Source organism: Stegodyphus dumicola, chromosome 1 (genome assembly GCF_044657685.1).
Source record: "Stegodyphus dumicola isolate Sdum_Otavi_A_Nest chromosome 1, ASM4465768v1".
NCBI classification, from domain to species: Eukaryota; Metazoa; Arthropoda; class Arachnida; order Araneae; family Eresidae; genus Stegodyphus; species Stegodyphus dumicola.
In genome coordinates, this window is record NC_140768.1 from 86,593,759 (window position 1) to 86,619,128 (window position 25,370).

Here is a 25,370-nt window from a genome sequence, read left to right on the forward strand (position 1 = left end):
CAAATCAGAAAATTACTTAAGTTTTGCGCCACTAGTGTGTATTTTTCAGGAGTTAGTTACTCTCAGTTGATCAGTAAAGTTCAATGTCTTAAGTCGTATTAATAATTATTGGAGGTGTTAAAGGCAACAAGAATCAGCGCAATGTACATAAATTTGAAAGATTAATTTCGAAGATTTAAATATAGAACATTCGTCTTCAGCTGCAGAAGGGTAAGTGAGTACAGTTTTTTTTCCTTTCGTCTTTGCATTTCTTTACTTCATTTATTTAATCATCATTATTATTCAATGTTTTAGTGTATTTGTAAAAACTACTACTATAGTTGAAATCGCAATTTTCAACATTCTCCATATTTAAAAGACTGTGTAATAGTGCATATATTAATTACAGACTGAATTTCAAGACTTATTAAGACACGTGATAAGAACATTGTGAATTTACAAACTTAAACTCTTGACTTTGTCAAAATAACAGCGTCGCTTCCACGTATAACGTGCAATTGCACCATAATTCAAAAAAATACCGTGATTGGCCTTAGGCAATAAATTAGATCGACTAGTAAAAAGTCTCAATAGTTGAAGCTGGTAGAAAAGTGATGATCCTTAATCCGTTTGCATTTCTGCTGTGGAAGAAGATTCTATGTTTATACCATATAGTCTAGCAAATTTACTAATATTACTCTGATTCTTGTTGCCTTAAAGGCTTCCAGTAATTTATTTCTCACCCAAGACAATATAGTTATCTTGAGAAAAATGAAATGCAGTTTTCTGATTTTGGTTCATTATTAGTTTGTTTATGAGGTATTTGTAAAAAAACAAAACAGTTGCGTAATCAAATGAACTGTAAAATAAAATAAATATAAAAAGATAAATTACATACCTAAATTGTAGATAACTTTGAGTTCAAGACAATTTCAACGTTACTCAGTTAGGAAGTGCATTGCAGCGTTACAATTAATCGACTCAAATTTCGACCGCTTTCTGCATACTACCGATAAAAAGACTCGCTGAAATGCACATGCACAATGAGCTTCCCGATATTTGCGTGTCACAGTTCATATAAACATTGCGAGTATGTACTACTCGGTGGACCATACAGTAAACTTTCATCTTATGTGAATTAATTTTGATATTGATATGTCAGTACACTTTTCTGTATTAAATGCGTAAAAGCATAATAAATTATTTGCTGTAAAATATTATATGACCTAATGTTTCAACAGACTTCTTGTAAATTGGCTTAGATTGCATGATGTTCGCAGTTTTTGTACAAACTTAACGTTAGCTGCTTTATGATTTCATTTAATTTTAAAATACTTCCAGGAAGCATATCTGATAAGCAAACCTAATTACAAGAACAGGATTTAACTGCATCAAACTACTATATGAAAATCCAGTTTCAGAAACAGAATCACGAAATGTGTTAGAACCCAGCATGTATGTGCATGGGCTTTGAAAATGATGGGCTCAATCACGTTTGAAGTCTAAACTGACTTCAACTTAAAAACAAAAATATTTTCTTTTATACAAAAATTGGCTTCTTGGCTGTCAATAGTTGACGAAGGTTTGATTCACAACAGCAAATTTGCGAAATATTAATATTTGAACGTAGAATTTCTTGAACGTTTTCTACTAGGAAGAGTGTGTAAATCACAACTAAATCATTGGTTTGCTGTAACTCTTCATTCCTTTCAGTCAGCCTCGAGGATTTTATGTTTAAAAAGTTAGTTGTATCATTATTTTTTCCATACAATCAACTTCTAGTTTCATTGGCTATCACTAAGATGCAAATTAGTTAAAGTAAAATAGGTTTGCTGTAAACCTTCTCCTCAGTTGGAATCACTTTACTGAACGATTATGACAAGGCGGTATGTTCTTCATGCAACCAGAGATTAACATTTAGACTATTTAGGTTCCGTTTAATCTATCTAAAAATAACATTATCAATTACCTAAAATTGCGTTCATTTGTGACAATGCAGGAACGGTTTATTATAAGAAAATTAATTCTTTGTCACTATAGGTTTAGTATTATTCAGTGTCGAATTTATGAAGGGGAGGCCCATCTCACGTAAACGTTTAAGACCCGTCCACTTATGACGCTTAATGTATTTATTACTTTTTAAAAATTAGGTAATGATCTTGGATTCCCTTGGTTCGCAGGTTTCTTCGCGATTGCGATCTGCGCAATCCGTAATTCTGCCAATGGAATTATTTATAGAACAGTTTAGTAATTAATAAGGTGACATTTATAGTGCAATTAGTGAGACTCTAAGCCAAAGAATTGAATTGCATTTAACATTTTTGAAATATTTAATCTTTTTTATTATGATGATGATGCAACTATCAATATTCAAACCTTACCAAATTTGTATTGCACTTGTTTAGAAACAAATGGCTACTCAAGTAGATGAAACAATTTTTTAAATATTGAGATTTATTCGGCTTCTTCTTCAGACCCGGAGATCTCTGGCTTTGTATCTTCAGTTTCAGATTCATCTGGCTCTACACTTCCAGATTCAGCATCTTCTGGCTCTACACTCTCAGATTCAACTTCTTCTGGCTCTGAACCTTCAGGTCCGCTTTCTTCAAGTTCTGTGGCTTCAGAATCAGTGATTTCAGGCTCTGTTTCTTCCGACTGCGTGACCTCAGATTTCATGTTTTCAGACTCAGTTCCCTCAGACTTCTCTCTGTTAATTTCAGGTTTACTTTCATTAGATACTTCAGACTTTTGATATTCGGATTCAGTGACATCCAGTTTATCAAGAGCCACATCTTTATCGAATTTTTCAGCTTTGCTTTGTTTCTCGATAAGTTCAGACATGTTTTGTACGTCAGTTGATGGCAATTCAATTAAAGTTGAATGAGGTTTTTCAATAGCAGGAGGTTTTCCTTCAACTCGTAAAGCTACAACAGAAGGAGTAATATAACCTCTTGACGAAGATTGTGCAGTTTTGACTGAAATAGGTCTTTTCGATCCTCTTAATTGACGATCTAGCTCTATGATAGAAGTGCGTCTGGCTGTTCCTCTGTATATAGCACCATCTAATCCTAAAACTGGAGTTTCTACTTTCTCCTTGCTATAAACTCTCACTGGGGCAAACGATAATCTTCTGGCCGTCGTATGCTTCCCGCCGACACGACGTGCTGGCCCCAGGGGCTCTTGAGGGGGCACCGGTGGAAAACTCATATCTCGTATTTCCTGCAAAATACAGTCATAAAAACGGTTAGCGAAAGAACAATACGATAATAGCATATCTCATCGAAAATTTTAAGATTTAAGTTCATAAATTAGAAGTTTTCTATAATCTATGTATATAATACTAAGTAATGTCTTTGCTTTACGAATTAAAATTTTGGAGTGCGATGGAGGCACCCAGAAATTTCAATAGTGTATTTGAACGTAACACAATGAATCTTATAACGATGGCTCCAAAATGTCCAATCAAGTAATATGACTGTTATAAGAGAGCAAGGTAGAAACTCAATAGCGGCTATTGGCATAGACGAATTGCACACATTGGTACAATCTGTTCCTTGCTAAACCTGAAAAAGACATAGAGATATTGGGCATGCGCTTATCAGGTTCAGTGTTCCTCCTTACTTTCTTTGGGAAACTTAAATGACCTGACTCGGAACAGGGAGCTTACTAAAGCTATGTTCAATAAATGTGGGAAGTAGACAAGATACAGAGGAAGGGTATACGAAACCCTTTATTTTTCTCTCTTTACAATGATTTTTGGACTTCGGAATACAGAGACCAACCACTTGTGGTCTGAACGTAAGAATATAAAAATATTAACTAAATTCTAACTAAACTAACTTTGGATTAATAAACAAGTGTCTACTTGAAGATTGGCCGTATATTAACAGAAAGGCCGTATGTAGTACAGAGAACAGTTAACACTACGATACGTTTAAAATTATCAAGACCTCTGGCCTTGAAGGCAACCAGCAACCGAGTAAAACTGCTATGGCAAGCTGCCTACTCCTAATCACTCCTTCCTCTCTCTTGCTTGGCAAAAAGCCACAACTTAAGTACTTGGCGTTCGCAAGACAAATTTGCATAAATAAGTTAAAGCTTTTAATTCTGGCCGGAAGTAGAAAATAAGAAGTGATAGTAAAGATTTAAAATAAAATAAACGTTAGTAAAACTTAAGATCCTTACATACTTCCCGCCAGAGTTAATTAGTTTGAAACTGATGTCTAAAACGACCTTGTTGAAAACTTTTAGCTCTAGAATCTAATGCGAGGCCAATCTTTTACAAACATTTCTCACTAGAAACTAGAAATTTAAAAAAAAAATCGTTTTTTACATTATCAACTTCATGGACAATTACTTTTCATCTGTACTGTATCTAAACAGGAGCTCTTAGTTGAAATCTGGTTCCTTCCAGAGATCTGAAAGGAAAACTAGTTTAATGAAATGTTACACAATTAAATGGCAAGTAACATGAATATTTATATTTCTCTTAACATTCTTATTTCATTCATGACGTTATTTAATTCTCTCCCCGTGCTCTCTGACATGTGTTGTAAAAGAAAACACCAAACACGAACGTGTTTATGTACAAGTGTTCAACACTACCCCCTGCAATCAAAACACTAACGTGTTAAAATTCAACATAACAAGACCTCATAACACACCTTATATTCATCTCTAAACCCTGAGGTACTATTCTGAAAGTGGCTAACTCTGAAGTGTAGCGTCAGATAGCCTAACTACATTCATTCAACCTTTAACACATATTCACAATAATTTGCTCTTTTTACAGTCACACGAATAAGTTAAAATTTTTGGCATTACTTTCTTTTTTAACATATCACAGTATTTCTTAACGTTTAAAATAACAGTTCACATTGTATATAAGGACATATTAACATGCCGTTAATTTTACGCATTTTAAAACATACATTAGTAGTACATTGTTAACTTCTATTCTTTTCCAAGCAAGTGCCAATTCTTCTACATTGAAATACTACATTTCAAAAGTCTTTCAGACTAAAACTTCTTTCTTGCCAGAATCTTTTAAATAAAATTTTATACAATAACTTTTACAATATTCAAGTATTTACACATTCCTATTATACATTAATTTTAGTTTTACTCGCGAGTAATTGAAAAACATAATACCAAAATAGGTAACAACTCATTTCTCGCCTTTTTGGCGATAAAGGTAGACCTCACATGAGGTAAAACGTCTTGAATTCTGCCACTTGCAGTAAGAATGAAATATTAACTTAAGGTTTCAAAGTAACATAAAGTTTTACTTATCTTTGTGATATTCGGACATCCTTTTTTCTGCCCAGTCCTGGAAGGTGGCGAAGATTACGGTTTGGTTTATCTTCCTTCTTGTGCGGGTTCGCCCTTCAGTTCCTTCCTCCATGAGCTTTCTTTTCCTTCCAGTTTGGTCACCCTTGAAGACCTTCGTTTTAGCCTCTGCCTGTGGTCTCGGCCGTTTGATGGCAGCTGGTCTTGGCGGAACCGGGACAACTCTCTCTCATTCCTGCTTGGATCTCGTTGCTGGCCGTTCAAATTTTCCTTGTTTCTTTGCCTCCGAAGCTGGTGTTCCTTCATCAATTCGTCGACATTTGCTGCGTAGACTCCTGTCCGATGGGTAGATCTTCCGTTTTGGAGCCGGGTTATAGTTGCCGTCATTTCTCCTGGCTCTCTTTACATTCGTCGTACTTCTCCGTTCTTCATTCTGGGGGTGGTCGTCCTCTCTCTTTTCTGGTCGGTGGAACGGCTTCTTTTTCTTGTTACCTTCAATTTTCCAACGGGGAAACTTTCTTTTCAATTGCTCCTGCCTCCTAATGGCTTGCCCTTGTGATTGTCGTTGTTCCACCTCTGGAGCTTGTGCCTGCAGTGCCTTCCGTGTCGGATCCTGCAAAAGATCTTTAAATATTTGCATTTTATTACGATTATAGAATGGTTTTATCTCGTCAATGTTTGCGGAGCATGTTTCACCATTCCTGGCTTTTAACACCACTACATCCTGAGTTATTTTTTCTATGACATATGGTCCTTCAAATCGTGGAAAAAATTTGGCAGTTTTATCTTCTGGTGCTGAAGAAAGTGAATGCTTAATTTTTAACACTTCATCTCCTACTTTATAAGTTACTCCCCGTCGTTTCATAGCGTAATAAAGTTTCTGTTTTCTCTGTGCTACTTCAGTGTTCTTTTTTGCTTCTTTAATTAATTTTTCTATATCGCCCATTTTAAATTCTGGGGCTCTTTGTTGAACATAAAATAATTTATCTAACGGTGCTATAATCTTTCTTCCTAAAAATAACTCAGCAGGAGTTTTGCCCGTTGTATCACGTTTTGCGGTTCTAAGGGCGAAAGCTAATTCATTGACATAGTTGTCCCAGCTTTTATGAACATTTTTAACATAATTACAGATAATTTTCACTATATTTCTATTGACCCGTTCCGCTATATTTGATTGCGGCCGATACGGGACCATTTTTAAATGACGTATGCCCAGTTTTTGGCACATGTCTTCAAATATATTACTTACAAATTGAGGACCATTATCCGATATAACTTTTAGGGGCGTCCCGTATTTTAAAATACGGGATTTAAAATAGAATATTTAAAATAGAATCAGTAACTAATTTCGCGGAGGCTTGTTTTAAGGGAACAATTTCGGTCTACTTACTAAAATGATCAACCATAACAAGGAGATACCGACTTTTATTTAACTGACTTTTTGGGAAAGGGCCCAATAAATCGATGCCAATTATTTCATTTGGAAATTCGGATTTAATACTATTTAGAAACCCGGCCGGGCGGAAATTAATATAATTAACTGCTTGACATGTTGGGCAGGACTGGACATACGCCCTTGTTAACTTTTGCAGTTCAGGAAAATAAACTGCTTCGCGTACGCGTTGGATAGTTTTTCGAATACCAGCATGAGAAGCTAAAGGGCAGTCGTGTAACTCCTGCAGTATATTTAATCTAAGACTAGCTGGGATAACAGGTCGAAATTCGTTGTTGGAATTCGTAATTTTTGTATAAAATAATAGACCATCTATTAGTTCGTAATGGGCCGCCCTATTTCTTATCGCCACATTATCTTGGTGGCTAAAATTTTCAGGATCCTTTAAATACTCATAAATGTTTTTAAATTCAGGATCATTACACAGTTCGGTTATTACAGTTTCTCGGGAATTTATCGTACATGCTGTGAGCATTGCCACCTTTACAGTATTACCTTCTTCATCTATTTTTATTCTGGATAGGGCATCTGCTACGATATTTTCCTTTCCGGGGGTGTGCTTGATTACCAGATTATACTCTTGTAACTTGAGTGCCCATCTTATTAACCTTGGGGATAAGTTTTTCCCTGAGTACAATCTAGTTACCGCCGCATGATCAGAATACACTGTTGTTGGCGCCCTTCCAAAATAGACTCGGAACTTTTGCACTGCTAACAGAACTGCAAGTGCCTCTCTCTCGGTCGCGGAATAGTTTCTTTGTGTTTGATTTAAAGTTCGGCTAAAAAATGCCACGGGCTGCTGATTTTGCGAAAGTACCGCTCCTACCGCATAATCCGAAGCATCCGCTGAAATTTCTAAATTCTCATCCTTTTCAGGAAATTTCAACACAGGGGCTTGCGTTAATGCTTGTTTTAATTTTTCGAAAGCACTATTGGCTTCAGCCGTCCACGAGAATCTTGCCTTTTTCCTTTTTAATTTTAACAATGGTTCAGCAATAGCTGCAAAATTTTTTATAAAGGACCTATAATATGAACAAAGTCCTAGAAAAGAAGAGAGCTTCTTCGCCGTATTTAGCGGCGGATACTTTTGCACAGCGATTATTTTTGATTCGTCTGTCTCGATTCCTTTCTGAGATATTTTGTAACCTAAGTATTTTAATTCAGGGGCTGCAAATTTGCACTTTTCGACATTAACTTTTAGACCGGCCTTATTTAATAATGAAAACACCTGTCTTAAATCCTGGACATGTTGGTCCAGATTATCACTAGTAATATAGATATCGTCTAAATAGATAAATGTGGATTTTCCAAGAACAGGCTTTAGCACAATGTACATACATCGCTGAAATGTTGCCGGTGCCCCTGAAAGGCCGAACGGCATACGCAGGAATGCATAAGTGCCAGACTTGGTTATAAAAGCAGTCTTAGGCACATCTTCCGGTCTAACCCCTATTTGAAAATAACCAGTCGTTAAGTCTAAAGTAGTCATGTATTTGGTAGAAGTTATGTTCCTTAGAATTTCTTCGATAATAGGTAACGGATATACCGGATATTTAGTCATGGAGTTTAATTTACGATAGTCAATTGCAAAACGCCACCTTTTTGGATGTGTTACCGGATAGTCATTGTTTTTCTTACATAACACAACCGGGCTAGCATAACTACTTGAGATGGGCGTTATGATCTTTTTACGTAATATATCTCTAATGTGCCACTCTATAATTTTTTCTTTATTCTTATCATATCGGTATGGTTTGTGACGAACTGGCAGTGAATCTCCGGTGTCGATACTATGGTTAGTAACTTGAGTAAATCCGGGAATATCACTAAAGAACGAAGCAAATTCACTTACCACTTGTCGAATTTTTTGTTGCTCTTCCTTAGGCAGGTGGTCGAGGTTTAACGTTGGTGGTTCTGTTTTTTCTTTTCGCACTGGTTTCATCGTCAGCTTAAGGTACGCTTCGTTAAAATCCAGCGTTGCTTCTGCCTCTGAAAGAAAATCTACCCCTAAGATGATATGCGCTTGCAAATTCTTTACGATAAAAAACATAATCTTTACTTGCTCGTCCTTGATACGAACGTATAACGGTAATTTACCTATGCACTTGCATCTTTTTCCCTGCGCAGCTAACACTGTCGTATTATCCGAATTATATATGCGGTATTTACGTAAATACTTCCTAAAAAAATCTTCTGCCACACAGGAACACTGCGCGCCTGTATCCAGGAGTGCGGTGGCTGGGATGTTATTCACCAACACTTCAATCTTTGGAAGAGTCAAATTTTTCACCATCACTCTATTTAACTTGAAGGAAGAGGGGTTTTGTTGGCCTTCGCATTTCCGCACCCTCCCGTGAGCAGAAATCCGTTTTAGTTTAAATCTTGTTTCTTCCTTTCCATGCCTTCCTTCTTTTTCCACTGGCCTTCAGACTTTTTTCCTGGCTTACTATTGAACTGTCGACGTTCGCCGGTTGTTTTTGGATACTCGGGTTTCCTTGCCCACTGATTCGCTTTACTTCCGTCGCCGTGTTCTTGACTTTGCTGTGGTCTTGGCGCACCAAATTGGCTTCGTTACTCATACTGGCGTCTTCTTTCAATGTCCGCCGTTCTTCTACTTTCAAACTGGATTGCTAGCTCAAATAACTTTTCCAGTGTAGCCGGATTCCTTAATTCAATAAAGTCTTGTACTTGGAGAAGTAACCTCGGCAAAATCACTTGAATTATCTCAGGATCCGGACGGTTTCCATACAAGAGTTTGAAGACGTGAATTTTTCTTAAAATAAAGCTTGAGAGATTTTCAGTTCGTTTCTGGTATATGCTGAAAAGTTCCGCTTCTAATATTGCACGATCTCTTACGACAGGGAATTCTTTTACTAAGGCAGTCTTGAAATTTTCGTAAGTATAGGTGGGACTTCCCGCTTGACCCAAGAGGCTTCTGCCGATACATTTGAAACAATTAAGCGCTTGGCCCCTCAAAGCGCTGGTAGCTAAGGTGACTTTCTGGAACTCATGCACGGGATACAGCATGAAGTGGTCCTCCAATTTTTCCAAAAAACTGGTTACCGGTGAGTTTCCATTAAATGTTGCTTCTGGTTTCATCGATGCGCGCATGGTCAGGACGATGTAACCAAATCCTTCCAGGGCGGCAGCTGGCATTTCTGGATTCTGAGCCGCTTCTGCAGGCAGCACAGGTTCTTCTTGAAACTCGGCCATGGTTATTCTTCTTCGTCGGGTGCCACTATCAGGTTCTGTGTTCCTCCTTACTTGCTTAGGGAACATTCACTGTCCTGACTCGGAACAGGGAGCTTACTAAAGCTATGTTCAATAAATTTGGGAAGTAGACAATACACACAGGAAGGGTATACGAAACCCTTTATTTTTCTCTCTTTACAATGAATTCCGGACTTCGGAATACAGAGACCAACCACTTGTGGTCTGAACGTAAGAATATAAAAATATAACTAAACTCTAACTTAAATTTGGAATAATCAACAAGGGCCTACGTGTAAGATTGGCCGGATATTAACAGAAAGGCCGTATGTAGTACAGAGAACTGTTAACACTACGATACGTTTAAATTTATCAAGAGGATTAAACCTCTGGCCTTGAAGGCAACCAGCAACCGAGTAAAACTACTATGGCAAGCGGCCTGCTTCTAATAGCTCCTTCCTCTCTCTTGCTTGGCAAAAAGCCACAACTTAAGTACTTGGCGTTCGCAAGACAAATTTGCATAAATAAGTTAAAGCTTTTAATTCTGGCCGGAAGTAGAAAATAAGAAGTGATAGTAAAGATTTAAAATAAAATAAACGTTAGTAAAACTTAAGATCCTTACAAGGTTAATGTAAATGCTTACGGGCCTATGCCTACATCTACTGAAGTTAATAAATATCTTATTACAATTATGTGCTTATCATCTAAATACCCTGACGCCGTCCCGGTACCGGATATAACGTCGAAATCTATTATAAGTGCACTCTTGCAGGTATTTAGTCGGATGGCTTTCCAAGGGAGGTTCAAACTGATCAAGGGAAATCTTTTATGAGTCGCTTAACCGTTCAATTTTTGAAGAGGTTTGCTAGAAAAATTTCCAAAAGCTCGGTTTACCACCCCCAGAGCAATCCTGTGAAACGGTTCATAGGTCAATAAAAAGGGTCTTAAAGGTATTGTGTATTGAAGCTGCCCCAAATTGGGAAATACAAGTACCTGCCGCTCTCTTTACTCTGCGGACAGTAACTCATGATAGTTCAGGATTTAGTCCAGCTGAGTTAGTGTACGGGAGCAACCTCAGAACACCTGTCACATTATTGTATGAGAAATGGTTAGATCCTCAGGAAAAAGAAGATACCGTAATAGAATATTTTTTTGAATTAATCAATAGGTTAAAGAAAAGTAGAGCTACAGAGAAAATGGAAGAGGTGAGAGACAAAAGGAAGAAATGGTATGACAAAAACAGAGGCGTAGCTAAGGTTTTCAGCGCCCGGGGACACCTAAAGATTTTGCGCCCCTTTCTGTGTTCCAAGAATGGAAAACATTTCATTCTGAAATGTATGTCATCAATTTACCGCCCCCTGGATGCTGCGCCCGGGGACGGATGTCCCCCCTTGCCCCACACTAGCTACGCCACTGGACAAAAGTGCCTTGAAAAGGGAATTCCAGCAAGGAGATTCCGTATTAGTATTAGCAGTGAACCAACCCCATAAACTCGCTCCTCAATGGAAAGGGCAGGGAAAAATAGAGAAAAGATTAACAGAAACAAACTATGTGGTTAGTTTTGAAGGGAATCAGGAAGGGAATAAAGTGTATCACATCAATATGTTAAAACCTTATCATAAGAGACCTGAACTTTTGAATATGGTGCTCCTTGACAACGAGGATTAGAGGAATTAGAGGAGGATTTTCCTTATATGTTAACCGATCCCAATGTGTTTGATTTTAATGAAATAATAGCAAAAGATAATCTGAAAGAAAGACTTAGTGATGAACAAATCCTGCAGTTGGGAAAGTTGTTGGTAAAGTTTTCTGTTATATTTTCGAATATTCCAGGGAAAACAAATTTAGTCGAACGTGATATCGAACTAGTCAGTGACAAACGCGTACAGCGTAAGAATTATAGAATGCCAAATCGACAGAACGAAATTCTTAAAGTCGAGATTGAAAAAATGTTAAAATACAAGATTATCGAACCAGGACCCTCTGAATATACTTCACCCATGATCCTTGTTGAAGCACCAGGTAGGGATCCTAGGCCGTATATTGATTACAGAAAGTTAAACGAAATAACGCGTACTGAGTTCTATCCGATCCCCAATATAGAGCAACATGTTGAAACTGTTGCAGCAGCCAAATTTATCACCTTGATAGACTTGATCAAAGGTTATTGGCAAATTCCGCTGACCCCCAGGGCGCAGAAAATTGGTGCATTTGCTACAAATTTTGGCGTATATAGGCCTTTGCGCATGCCATTTGGGCTCAAAAATGCTCCTTATTATTTCAGTAAAATGATGAGCGAAATATTGTGCGGATGTGAGAAATATGCTACCCCTTATTTAGATGATATTGCTATTTTTTCTGAAACGTGGGAGAAATATTTACAATATTTACATGAAATTTTAGAAAGAATAAGAAAAGCCAATTTAACTATTAAACCCTCTAAGTGCAAGTTTGCACAAGAAGAAGTGCAATATCTCGGTCACATAGTAGGTCGAGGAAAACGTTCTCCAGCAGAACTAAAATCAGAAGCGGTTCAAAACTTTCCTGTTCCCACAACTAAAACAGATTAGAGCTTTCTTAGGGTTAGCTGAATACTACAGACAATATATACCTATGTTTTCTGCTATAGCCGCACCTTTGACAGATTTGTTAAAAGGGAATAACAAAAGGGGTAAAATTGTTTGGACTGATAAATGTAATGAATCATTCAAATCGTTAAAAGAAAATCTATTTAGTAGGCCTGTGCTACATGCACCCGATTTTTCTAAATCATTTATACTACAGACAGACGCATCAGATCAAGGATATGGTGTTGTTTTAGTCCAGAAGGATGATAAAGGGAAAGAACATCCCATATTGTATCTCAGTAAAAAATTTACAGATAGTGACGGAAGTATTGCACCACTGAAAAAGAGTGTGCCGCAATTCTGTATGGCATAAAAAAATTGAAAGGGTATATAGATGGGCAGACTAAATTTTCCATTCAAACGGACCATAATCCCCTAGTATGGCTAAAAAATAATGAAGGTAGATATGGTCGATTATTACGCTGGGCCTTAGCCTTACAATCTTATAATTTTACGATACATCGTAAAAAGGGAAGTGACAACTTAAATGTAGACTGCTTAAGTAGAAACTCTGTACATGCCAGTTAAATAGACTAGTTATCACTTCTTTTAAAATTTTTTGTTATTTGATTATATATGTTGTATTTTTTAAAAAAAATTCATATTATATAGTAAATTGTTAGCTTTATTCTTAAAGACAAAATTTTTGTGTTGGTTTTTCATATATTGTATATGTATTTTTATATGTGTTCTTTTTATGATGGCCTGATTATGAGAGTGGAGAGCCTTTGTAACAGTGTGGTTTAAAATTAACTGGTAAAATGTTCAGAAACTGTGTACTGTGAAGGTTTACTTCTCCTGTGACCGGAGAAACAAAACCTGGAGGCGGAAGGTGTTTGTTTGTAGCGAACGCCTGCCTAAACTTTTATTTTATCCTGTAGAAACTTAAAAAAAAGTTTTGTTTTCTCTGTGTCCGAGGAAAACAAAATCTGAAGGCGGAAGGAGTCAGTCTATAAAGAACGTTCCTGAACTCTCGACTATAGAGACCTACAATGCTCTCGACTAGAGAGAACTTCGTTAGCAGACTCCTCACACTACGAGTACTATAATTGATTTTTAATACCTACTTTAAAGAACTGTGAATGGCAACGACGTAACTGAGTAATGCGCATGTGTAAAGAGATGAGACTTCTGTCAGACACCGGTCGAAGAGAGAGTTTTTTTTGGAAGCTCCGCCAGCGAGCTGAGGTGTGGAGACTTTATTCGTCAAGTGAAGACGAATGCCATCTTCGTTAACGTCTCTGATCGTGTCACCAGCTTGGATATCTACTGAAGTTTTCTAAATGTATTAATTAAATGTATCTGTGGTATGTGCTGTGAATAAAAAGTGATGCATCACCAATATGTGTTAATTCCCTTACAAATGAAGCATCCACGACATCACAACGCGTTACAGTCGTCGAAAATCTACAACAAATACGCAGAAACAATCTTCAACACGGCCTTCAGGCTATAACAGTGAAGACATAACACTCAAACAGCTCTAACGGTACAGTCACGGCAAAACACTAAAGTACAGCTCGCGACTTTATTAGCTGGACACGTACAGCTCGATCGCTCTTGGAGCTAATCTCTGAATTCAAGATACTACTACTGAACTCAACATGCTCTCAAAAATACTCTCACGATGCACTCCAGATACACTGCTACTCCGTGTACATTCTGGGAAAATCCGATAAGAATTCGTTCTAGAATGTTCTCGCTCCTTGCGATTTCTCGCCAAATCTGACAATTCTGCCTTTCCTTGCCACTTTCTGGCAAACCTAAACTCACTTTGCGGGGAAGCCATCTTGACGCAGCCGGGCATTTCGTAACAATATATCTGCAATTTTGAACGTATTCCGTAATTTACTCTTATTTTTCAAAATTGAACCTATCGTGGATCTGTTTATATCGTAGAAACGTCCGATTGAAGCAAAAGATTCACCGTTTCTAGAACGTTTAATTATTTTCTCAGGCATGTGTATCAATTTATAAGGAAGAAATAATGAAATATAAAGAAATGAATTGGGAAAACACACAACACATCTCCTAATGCAACAGTAAAGTGTTTTAGATTCTTGCTCAGAAAAACGAAAGAGGGACTAGATTCCGAGAAGTCCGCTATTGCAGACAGTACTGTATATCTGTGACATATATTACCCAACTCTACTCTCGTCACAACCGCGAAGGCCTCCTGTTGACAAGTGTAACGAAAACAAAAAAGTGAATGAGTGAGTCGAAAATGGTTGACGCTGGAGCAAATCTTTTCGTTACCGACAAGGATCTTTAAAAAAGTGAATTTTTAAAAAAGCGCGAAATAGCGAATTATGCGAATGTCGAGAGCCTCTATACTACGAATATAATATATTGAGAGCAGTGACTTACCGTGGTGGGGGCGGTGGAGGCAGCCTGAACCGGGATTCAAAATTTTCCAATAAATAATAATAATGTCTTGTAATATGAATTAAAAATTTGTGCCATTTCTTTTCCTATATTTGTCACACGTACAAGTGGGGTCGATTAAAATTAGTACGGAACTTTATGTTATTTAATCTGTGACAGAACCTGGGAATTCTCACGTGTACGTTTACGTATTCGACTCTGAATATTTAAATAATTCTTTCGCGGCATAATTAGTACCTGCGGTTTAATATCCACAATTTCAGCTTGCAAATGACAAGGTTTTGTAAGGTCAGTCTTACAATTTTCTTCACTTACGCTGAGAAGTGTCCAGGGTTTTACCATGAGCTCTAACTAAAGAGATAAAGGAAGACTGGAAGTCGTGCAGTGAATAAATAGGTATTTTTAAATATACGGTCAGTTTGCAATGCCTGTTAATGTTAAAAATATTATATATTGTTCGCTGATTGAGTACTTACAAATATAGGAATAACCTCCAGAAATATATGTTAACGCATGTTCGCAATCTATAGTAATAAAAGTACCTGAACTTACTAAACGACACTTGAATACCAGTGTTCATGCTATAAGCTTTCTAGCAGTTGCAACAATTCACAACAGTTATAACACTGTTGTACCAAACACGGAGTCATGTCTGAAGATCTCTGACAAAAGAGAATAACGAAAGACCATTTTGCTCACTTCAGTCAATCCAACGGCGTATAGGTTACAGACGAAAACATCATTGCAAAAATATCGCGGATAAAAACGTCGCGAAGAAAAGAGCTCAAGGCAAAAACACCCATGAGAGAAAAGAAAGCAAGCAGAAAACTTCGTCACATAAAACACAGAGAGAGAAAAGAAAGAAAGCAAAAAAGAACACATCGTGATTCGTAAAAAACATCATCGTTGAACACAGGACCATACAATCGTTTTCAGATGATCGTATAACACATTACTGCAATACAATAAATTACGATTTTGCAAACAAGTACAATCCACTCGTTGCTTTTCACATATCTTTTAGTCCATAGTTTCCTTAACACATTATTTCAATCATGTGGTTGCTAGCAATGTTCATGGTTGGTTGAGAACTATTCCTTTAATGAAATAATTCATGTGCCAAATTAAAATATTCGTAATTAAACTCAAGAAAGGATTCCTAATTCTTTCAGGAAAGTTCCATTCGATGTAATCCACTATTTACTTACATATTAAAATGTATGAAGAATGAACACATTTTCTTAATATTTTTTTTTTAATTCTATAAAATGTAAAATATTGCCGCACAGTATTAGTTTATGTCCATTCTAAATTTTTGTACAAAGCTATGTAAACATAGTAATTATATTTTCCAACTAAACGTGTATATTTTTACTTTCTATCATCGAATGCTAGACCTTTAACTTCATGAATTTGCATGATAATGATAAAGTACATAACTGTTAGAGTACTACATTATGATATACCTAGTTTAATCCACCCTCCCATTGATTTTCTTAAGTATGATGTGAGGTTCTGCAATTTGCATTTTTTCTTTGTAATCTAATTTTAAAGTTAAATTTAACATCGAGCGATGACGACTGTTGCATAATGAACTTTAAAACATGATTTAAAAATTAATTTATCTAAAATGTACTAAAAGAAAGACTTATAAAATGTACTAAAAGAAAGACTTATTATTGTGCTAATTTTACTCACATTAAAAGAAGGCGAAACCAACTGTAGGCGCTGGGTATCGATCCCAGTACCTCTCACATGCTAAGCGAGCACTCTACCATCCGAGCTACGCCCCCACGTCAGTAGATGATGCTTATATTTTTCATTTTAAAAGTATCAAGATCCGCTGTAGGCAGCGACAAATCTTCATATCATTATTTGTATTGCATCTCGCTATGAATAACAATAAGTTATTACCCGATTAAAGCACTTACTCTCTTATGGAAATGGATGCTTACTATTTTGTAGTTAACTGAATAGTTCTAACGAGAGATCGAAAGTTATACAAGGAGTTACAAAATTTCATTAATTTAAATATTGATCTTAAATATGTGAAACATCCAATCTAATTATTATGCCATTACCGTTGAGTAAATTTTCAAATTAGCAAAATATTCTTTATGCTTAAAGAATTAAAAACAAAAGGTTTTAATGCTTTTGGGAGTTCACCTATGCAGTCTCAATGCCTCACGTAACGCGTTCTTGAACCGAACAATGTACCGGGTAATAACCTGAGTCTTGCACTACGAAACCTCATGCGAATTTTATCACACACAATTAATCAGGCACAATTATTTTTTTTTTACTTTTCGTTTAAAAAATTTTTTAAAAAATGTGTACATTAACAAAAAATAACAAGTAGGGAACATGAAAAAGAAAAACTTAATTTCTCAATATTTTATTACAAACGAAGAATTGTAAGGCTTTTTTGGAAAAATGCCCAGTATGAAGTTTCTTCTAGTAAAAAGAGCAGAATATAAAGTTTCCGTGTCTGATGCAATATTTAAGGAGTTTTTGAAGAACTGGAAACTAGATTGAAACCAAGTTTCATAAAGCGAAAAATTTTTTACATAGGGCGGGAAGACATCTAACTCACAGCCAGGCAGTTACATCCGAATAAATTGAGAGGAACAAAGTGGCTCTTCTGTTCAGTGACAGTATCATGCCCTACTTCAGACGCTTGAGCTTGAGGAAGAGGGAGACCAATTTAGACAACTTTTAAACAACTTTAAACAAATTCTTAAAGTCTGGACCTCTCAGAAACCAAAGCCAGGTGTGCAAGATCAAGGAAGCAGGTGTGCAAGCAAGGAAGCTTAACCTTTTAGAGGAGGAAACCTATGGAAAACTACCTTCTACCTATGGAAAGCAGTTTCCAACATAACGAATTCCTGTGTGGAACGGATTAGGTTAATCCTGTGAGATACTACTGTACTTTTCTTTCATACCTTATTATTTCCTTTAATATTTTCGTCAAATGGAGCTACAGTTATTATTATTCATTTATTTTTGATTCGCTTATTTAACCCCTAAAGTACAAATAAAATTCAAAGTCGTTGTGTTCAACCAGTTAAATTAAATTAAATATTATGCATATAAAAGTAAGAATTTAAATTCCTGCTGTGGAGTGATATTCAGCGTTTGCAAATCGAACACCAGTAACGCGATTCCTTTCCGATCTTACTTTTGTAGCAATGCGAACACCTTCGCGTAGTTTTTTTTTTTTTTTTTTTTTTTCCGATGTTCTAGGTATATAATCCGGAATATGATTCCCGCCTAATTGGCTTATATTAGGTCTAAATGGTCAATTTATTTCTTTCAATTGGATACGTCGCAAAAGTGTCTTCAATAAATTTCAGCAAAAAGTTGATACGCGATAACGTTTCATTATTTTTTTTATATAATATGAATGCATTCAAACACATAATATCTAAGAATTGAAGAAATATCTTTTTGTAGTACTTTTTGAGTCGTTTTCTTGCTGTGGAGTACGCTATGATAATTCCATCGCTCATATTTACTCCACCCATTTTTTTTTTATTATAATCAACCACTAGCTCTGGTTTCTTTGTTATTATTTATCTTTTCTCTGTTTCTATTACGTTGTGATTATGTACAGTACTTACTAAATAAACCTCCCTCTTATCTTTCCATTTCATTATATGCATGACGATTATACTCATCAATACACAAAATCGTACCGCTTCTCCATGACGAGTATACTCGTAAATCACAATTAACTGGTTAAATGTCATAGAAACCAAATTTTGCACTGTAAATGCATACGTTTACAAATAGCGGGGATTTGCCTATAACGGCATTGGCCAAGGCCAGAAGCGGTGACCATTTTATTGTGGAGGCACATAATAGGCGGCCACCATTACCTTCTATGGAGGGACAGATAATTTTACATCCATGCTTTCTCCGAGATTCGAACCCGGGTCCTTTGATATCGCAGTCAGGCTCCCCTAACCACTATGCCGTCTGGGCTGCCTGTAAATGTATATATATATATAATATCAAGCAAAGTAGTAATTATAATTTTAAAAAAACCAATTTTGGTCTAGAAAACATCTTGCGCAATATGCTGCAAAATAAGTAAAATATAAAAATTGTAGTAAGCTCGCCTAAAAGCTACCAAGAGCTGCTGCTCCAAAAGGTTCAACACGTTTTAAAAAAAATTAATACATATGAAAATCAAACCATTAGACATGTAAAACATTAAAAAAAGAAAAAAAGAAAAAAAAAAAAAAAAAGAAACAGATAAAAAGTAAGCGGAAAATGATAAATTAGCTCAATTCGACTTCCAAACTGGCTTTTCAAGGGAAATTTCATTTATTTGAACGTCGAATCAAGCCAACCCCATTACGCGTTTCGCCGAAACAGACAATTGAAACTTTTTCGCTAAAAAATGTTTTTAAATTTAGACAAAGTGTCTTGGAAATTTTAATAGTCTCAATTCTCTGTTCCAAAGCTTTTAGGCGAGCTTACTACAATTTATATATATATATACATCTGGGTCATGTCAAAATCTGTTTTGGCATTAAAAATAAGTAACGCTTACCAGAGGCCATTGTATGGCAAAGGGTTAAGTAATGAAATATCTCGCTACAGTACAGCGCAATTTTATTTCTTAGAAAAATCAGAACTACACCAAAAAATGCAAAAAGCAGTTGTTTTTGAAACTTTTTTCCGCTTCCACTATTCCCATATCTTAATTTTATATTAAAATGCAATTCCGTCTCTCCTAATTTTTTGTAAATACACGTTTTGCATTCCAAAATTTTTGTATATAAAAAGGAACGTTAAGAATATTTTAATAATTTATTTTAGTATACTATAAATGTACGTATAAACTTTTAACATATCAAATTTAATATGTATATTATTCATGTATTTTTAATTATTAAATTATTAGTATCTTAAATATAAATAAAAAAAATTGTAATTTTTTATCGATAAAGCCTACGTTTAACTTTTTCAGCTTTTTGGGTCACAGGATTCAAACGAATCTTAGCTTATACGTTCTCGCGAACCGTTTATTTCAGTCTCGATCTGTAGAGTCATTAAGTTATTTCGAAGCAGGGGAGATGAGAAAGGAGCAATGCTCTCGCCGGGACTCTAACCACGGTCCTCTCGAATACGCGCCGAGGGTGCTGATCATTACGCCACGAAGGTATGCTAAGAAGGCGGGAGAAATATCTTATAAATCCATCACCTGCAGATTTATAACAATATATAATGTGAATACAAGTCTATGGCCTTACCAACACCACGGGCAAAGCCTTGGAGTATAAATATGCTATGTTCAACATTAGATAAACAGAAAATGCATTATTCTGTACGAAAATTCTAGTATTACTAATCTCATATTAATACAATACAATAATTAAGCATACTTGCATGAAGTACTCTAGTAGATTCCAGCAAAAACTATGTACAAAACAACACTAGGAATAATGCTTAGGTTTATGTAAACAACTACAATGTCAACAAAAAATTAATAAAAAAAAAGTGGAAGTATTTACAGTTATCGTACGTACAAGTAATTAAGAGACACAAATATGATCTCCCAGCAAGTCTCCATAAGGCCGCTCAAAATTTTTGAAAGATTTCTAGAAAGTGGAAAAGGCGAGCTGTTGAGGTACAAAACATGAAGGTTAACCGGGCTAATAATATTCATAGTGCAAGTATGAAAATTCCAGAGCACTAATAAATCACGTAAAGTCCAAGCGAAAATTTTAAAACATGCAGTTAAAAAATACCAGAATACACCAAATTATGTATAGTAATTTGCCATCGAAAAATTCAGAAAAATGAAAAAAGAAGGAAATGCATAACGGTAATTTGCACTTTCAAGTAAATTTTGACTTCAAATCTCTTCAAATATAGAAAAAATACGAATAATTTGTCAACTGAAGAGGGGGCTACCGTCATTTCTTACATTCTTTCAGCTACGTTTTATATCAAAAATGGTGCAAATCGAAAACATATTGGTTATATCCTTTAAAATTTTTGTATATACGAGCCAGTTTCCCTTAGAAAGTCCTCCACGAAGGCATCCCTTTCCTTAGGCAGATAGCCCTAGTGTGCGTAATTAAATAAACCAAACCAAACCTTTAAAATTTTTAATAAATCAGTAACTATGTACTAAGAAATATTATTCAGGTCTAAGAATGCTTTTTTCAAGCCCCCCCTTTTATTTCAGAACTTTTCAGGTGAAGTGTTTGAAGGCTTCTTTTTAAAAGCTGTTTGAGTATTTTCTATTTTATCTGAAGCAATCTTTTTATCCTACTTTTTTGTCTGCTTCTCATTCAGGATGTTCGGAAAATTCAGGATGTCCTCTTGTTTGTTTTGCCACGTGGTTCTTATCTTGAATTATTTTCTTCATATTTAAGGAATTATTGGGGCATAATATAAAATTTGCAGCATCTTCTAAATTAAAATTACAGCAATTTAAGATTTTTTATCAATTTAGCTTCATACTGAGAGTTTTTGTGGTCGCCAGCACATTTAAAACACCTCGGGATGAGTTTACACTCAGCTGAGGAGTGAAAGAAATGCTGGCAGTTGTGGCACTCAGCCACACCATCCTTTAGCTTATACACATAAACAGAGACATGGAAATATAATAAAGTTTTAATATTATAAACTTTCTCTGCCCCAGGCTGTTTTACTAACTGCACCTGGACCAGAAACATGGGAACACGAGTACGAAATTTGTTTATCGGGTTTACTTTCACAGCACTAAAACCTTTAGCAATTAACGCTTCCTTAATTTTTCGTACATGCGACATGCGACGGGGGACGTGGGCACCACCCCTTTACCGTCGGTTAATTGGTGTAGCGCCACGTCCACCAATATCTAGAGTTGAACCTTGAGTCTTTCAAAAGAGCAATTACATGGCCATACAAGGGCTGTTAATATTTAGTATTACATTCTTGTTTGCTGGTTAACATATTCTATGGATAACGTGATTTACAGAGTTACATACTGACTTTGTCTCTCATTTCCGGCATACAATGCATATGCATTACCTGAATTACATTAATCTTACATTGCGTTGAATTACTTTTGTGTACAGTTACAGTTTTTAGCTGTACATTTCAATAAATATACCTACATTACTTGTAGATTGCATATAAATACAATTTGCATGTACAGTTACATATGCCAATATTACATGTGCCTGACGTTACATTATTTTTATATACATGCATAGTCAGGCACGCCTGCTTCACATATTACTTAATTTTACCTACACTGCTTAACTTTAGGTTACATATACTTGCAGTTGCATACAGATACGTGCAGATACATTCTGATTAATTTTTAGATACAAATATTTACAAACATAATATTCTTACAGGTTACTTACATTGCATGTTATTTGGGTACTTATTGCATAATTTTCCAGTACATGAAATAGACATTCCAATATATACATTGCATTGCGTTAGACATCTTATATCCCTTATTCATAATACAAAACATATATGTTACCCATGCATTTTATTAGACATTTCTGCATTTATATTGCATTACTTTAAATTGCATAACTTACTAATACATAGCTTACTGATACACAAAAATATTTACTTATTTACATATATTACACTCCCTTACATTACATTGCTTACAGATATATGCACTTTCATACATTCGTTATGCCTACATTATATATCGGTTCATTATATATGGACTTACGGTATAATTTGCCGAAATTTATTTACACAGTACATGCACATTGTTAAATGCAACTGACTTTGCAGGTATGAATACAGGCAGTCTTTATACTGTGAGTTTCTAGTCTACTTTCTAGTTTCTTACAATTCACTTGAATGACAGTTTTCCTACATTGCAATACATGCCCTTTTTAAAATGCTTAAGTTGATTTTACATGCTGGGTTGTTCTATGGCTGACACAAGTCTGTATCTAAGTCGGACAGTCTGTCCATCAACTGTAATAAAGTGCCGCTGTTTTATCATATATTTACAGAATGACTGGCGATTTGTTTCAGGGAGATTGATATGCGGTCCTTCTGTTAATGGGCATGACGTTAGATAGTGCTCTGGTGAGCCTGAGTCGCCGCATGCACATTGACTTGTGTGACTTATGCCACGCTTGAAGAAATATTCCGGGTAGGGTCCATGCCCGGAAATGTATCTTACCAACTGTGCGTTCGCTACATTTCGGCTAGTGTCCACATAGCCGATGGAGTAGTGGGTCCTTCTCCCTGTGGTGGTTTGGTCCCATTCGTTCTGCCACATGCCAGTGGCCCTTAGGCGTACTGTCTTCTTTAAATACGAATGCGGCCATGGTATGATAATTGGTGCATCATGCGGGTCAGTTGTTCAGTGGCGTAGCGAGGGAGGGGCAAGGGGTGCATGATGCCCCGGGCGCCGCTCGTAGAGAGGCGCCAAATGGTCTCCAAACAAGATTTTCTGGAAAATTTTAGTTTTTATTTTGGTCGGTTTCTGGAAAATATATTTAAAATTAATAACTATTGTAATATAATTAATTATTTATTTTCTTGATTTGCCTGATAAAATGTGTAATAAAATGTTTTCAGTACATCAACCAAAACGTTCTTTCTGACCCCTTTATTTCTCCAAAGTAGAGATATTTGTATTTTTTTAAACGAAATGCACGTATAACTTCCGCTTTTTATTTTAAAACGATAACACGGCCTTGTCCCGAATTTCTCAAACATATCCAGTTTCCAAAATCCGATTCAATAATCTGGAAATGAAATTTTGAGAAAATCCTAACGCTTCCGCTGCAATGGATTGCGTTCGACTCTCCTGTAAACGACTGATTGCCTTCCTGGCTACCGATTCAACTAAGTCATCTTGCTGAGACATCGTATATTCACTGCTACGAAGCATTCAACGCATGTCAATTGTTTTTAATCTCCTATTACAAAAGGAATACTGCAGGTCGCTCCTTACTCCTTACCTAAAACGCATAGTTTTTGACGTCACAGACTAAATTTGCATATTCCCAACTTTGTAAACGTTATAATTTTCCTTTATAATCTCTTCTATTTCCTTTTGTTCAAAAAGGTTATCGATTATATGGTTATTTCATACCGAACCCACAATATCCCCTAATTGTTTTGAGCAGTGAATGTGACTGCATGACGTTACTCCGTAGTAGAAAAGAAACGGAACCTAAAACTCCACTACAGAGCTATAGAGAAAATGTTTTTCCAAACCTAAGAGTCGCACTTCAAATACTACTTACTCTTTCATTATCAAATGCTAGCTATGAATTTTCGTTCAGCAAGTTAAAATAAATTTTCACATATTTACAATCAACGATGGGAAAAGATCCCCTAAGTCATCTAGCATTTTATGTGTGGAAAGAGAAAAATTTGAAAGGCTCGACTTTGATGAAGTAAATGATAAATTTGCTTCATCCAAGGTAAGAAAAATGTATACATAGTAATTAATTGTGTTTCATGTATTATATTATTATTAATAAATATAAGTGCCCGACCAAGTCCAGGTGCACGTGATTGAAGGGAGATAAGGGCAAATTAAATTTTTTAAGTTGGCTGGTGGTGTGTCTGACAATTTTCGATTTTTGGCACTCCAAGCACGAACGTATCCAGTTGGCTATGTCCTTTTGCATACTAGGCCATACGAGACGTTGCTGTATCAGTTTCCTCGAAGCCTTGACGCCAGGATGTGACTGACTAAAAATGGCATGGCGAAACCCGGAGGGAACATAAGGTCGAAATCTTAAATCCTGAACATCACAATAAAGTGATTTTCCGGATGACAGCTGCATAGGCTGCAAGTTGAGATTGGTGGAAGATTTGCTTTTCAAGAGGGTTTGTAGTTCTGAATCCCGGTGTTGTTCGTCCGCAAGGGCAGCAAAGTTTATTGGCGAAGGAACGGCTAGTTCTTCAATACGAGACAAGGTGTCTACAACAATATTCTGCGAACCCTCAATATAACGGATATCTGTTGAAAATTGCGCTATGAAGTCTATGCGTCTCATTTGACAAGGAGAAGCTTTATCCGAACGCTGTTGAAAAGCGTAGATTAAGGGTTTGAAGTCTGTGAATATCATGAAAACGCGTCCCTATAGCATATGTCGAAAATATTTAACAGCTTCATAAATTCCTAATAATTTGCGATCGTAAGTGCTGTATCTGGTTTGCGCTGGTGAGAGTTTTGATGCGTCAACGTGTAGAAACATTAGGTTCTTTTTTTTGGAAGCAGAAGAGATGAAAAATATGCAACGCCTTCGCCGGGAATCGAACAGCGAACGTCTGGAGTACCGACCCAGCGTGCAGAACCACTCCACCACGAAGGCACGCTAGGGAAGCGGGAGAAATACCTTATATAATCCCCTTTTTAAAGGGCGATTGTGGTTTTTAGGGGACCCAATCGCCAAATCCTGGGTGTGGAGAATCCTTAT

At 36.2% G+C, this 25,370-nt stretch overlaps 1 protein-coding gene across 1 annotated transcript in view; it reads right to left on the reverse strand.

The window, feature by feature from the left end:
* Positions 1-2,354: 2,354 nt before the first annotated feature.
* Positions 2,355-25,370, reverse strand: part of LOC146999136 (uncharacterized) — a 48,585-nt gene continuing 25,569 nt past the window's right edge. Inside the window, exon 3 of the mRNA XM_085810845.1 lies at positions 2,355-3,198. Coding sequence (XP_085666971.1) covers positions 2,434-3,198 — 765 coding nt within the window. The 3' untranslated portion in view covers positions 2,355-2,433. The remainder of the gene's footprint in view (positions 3,199-25,370) is intronic.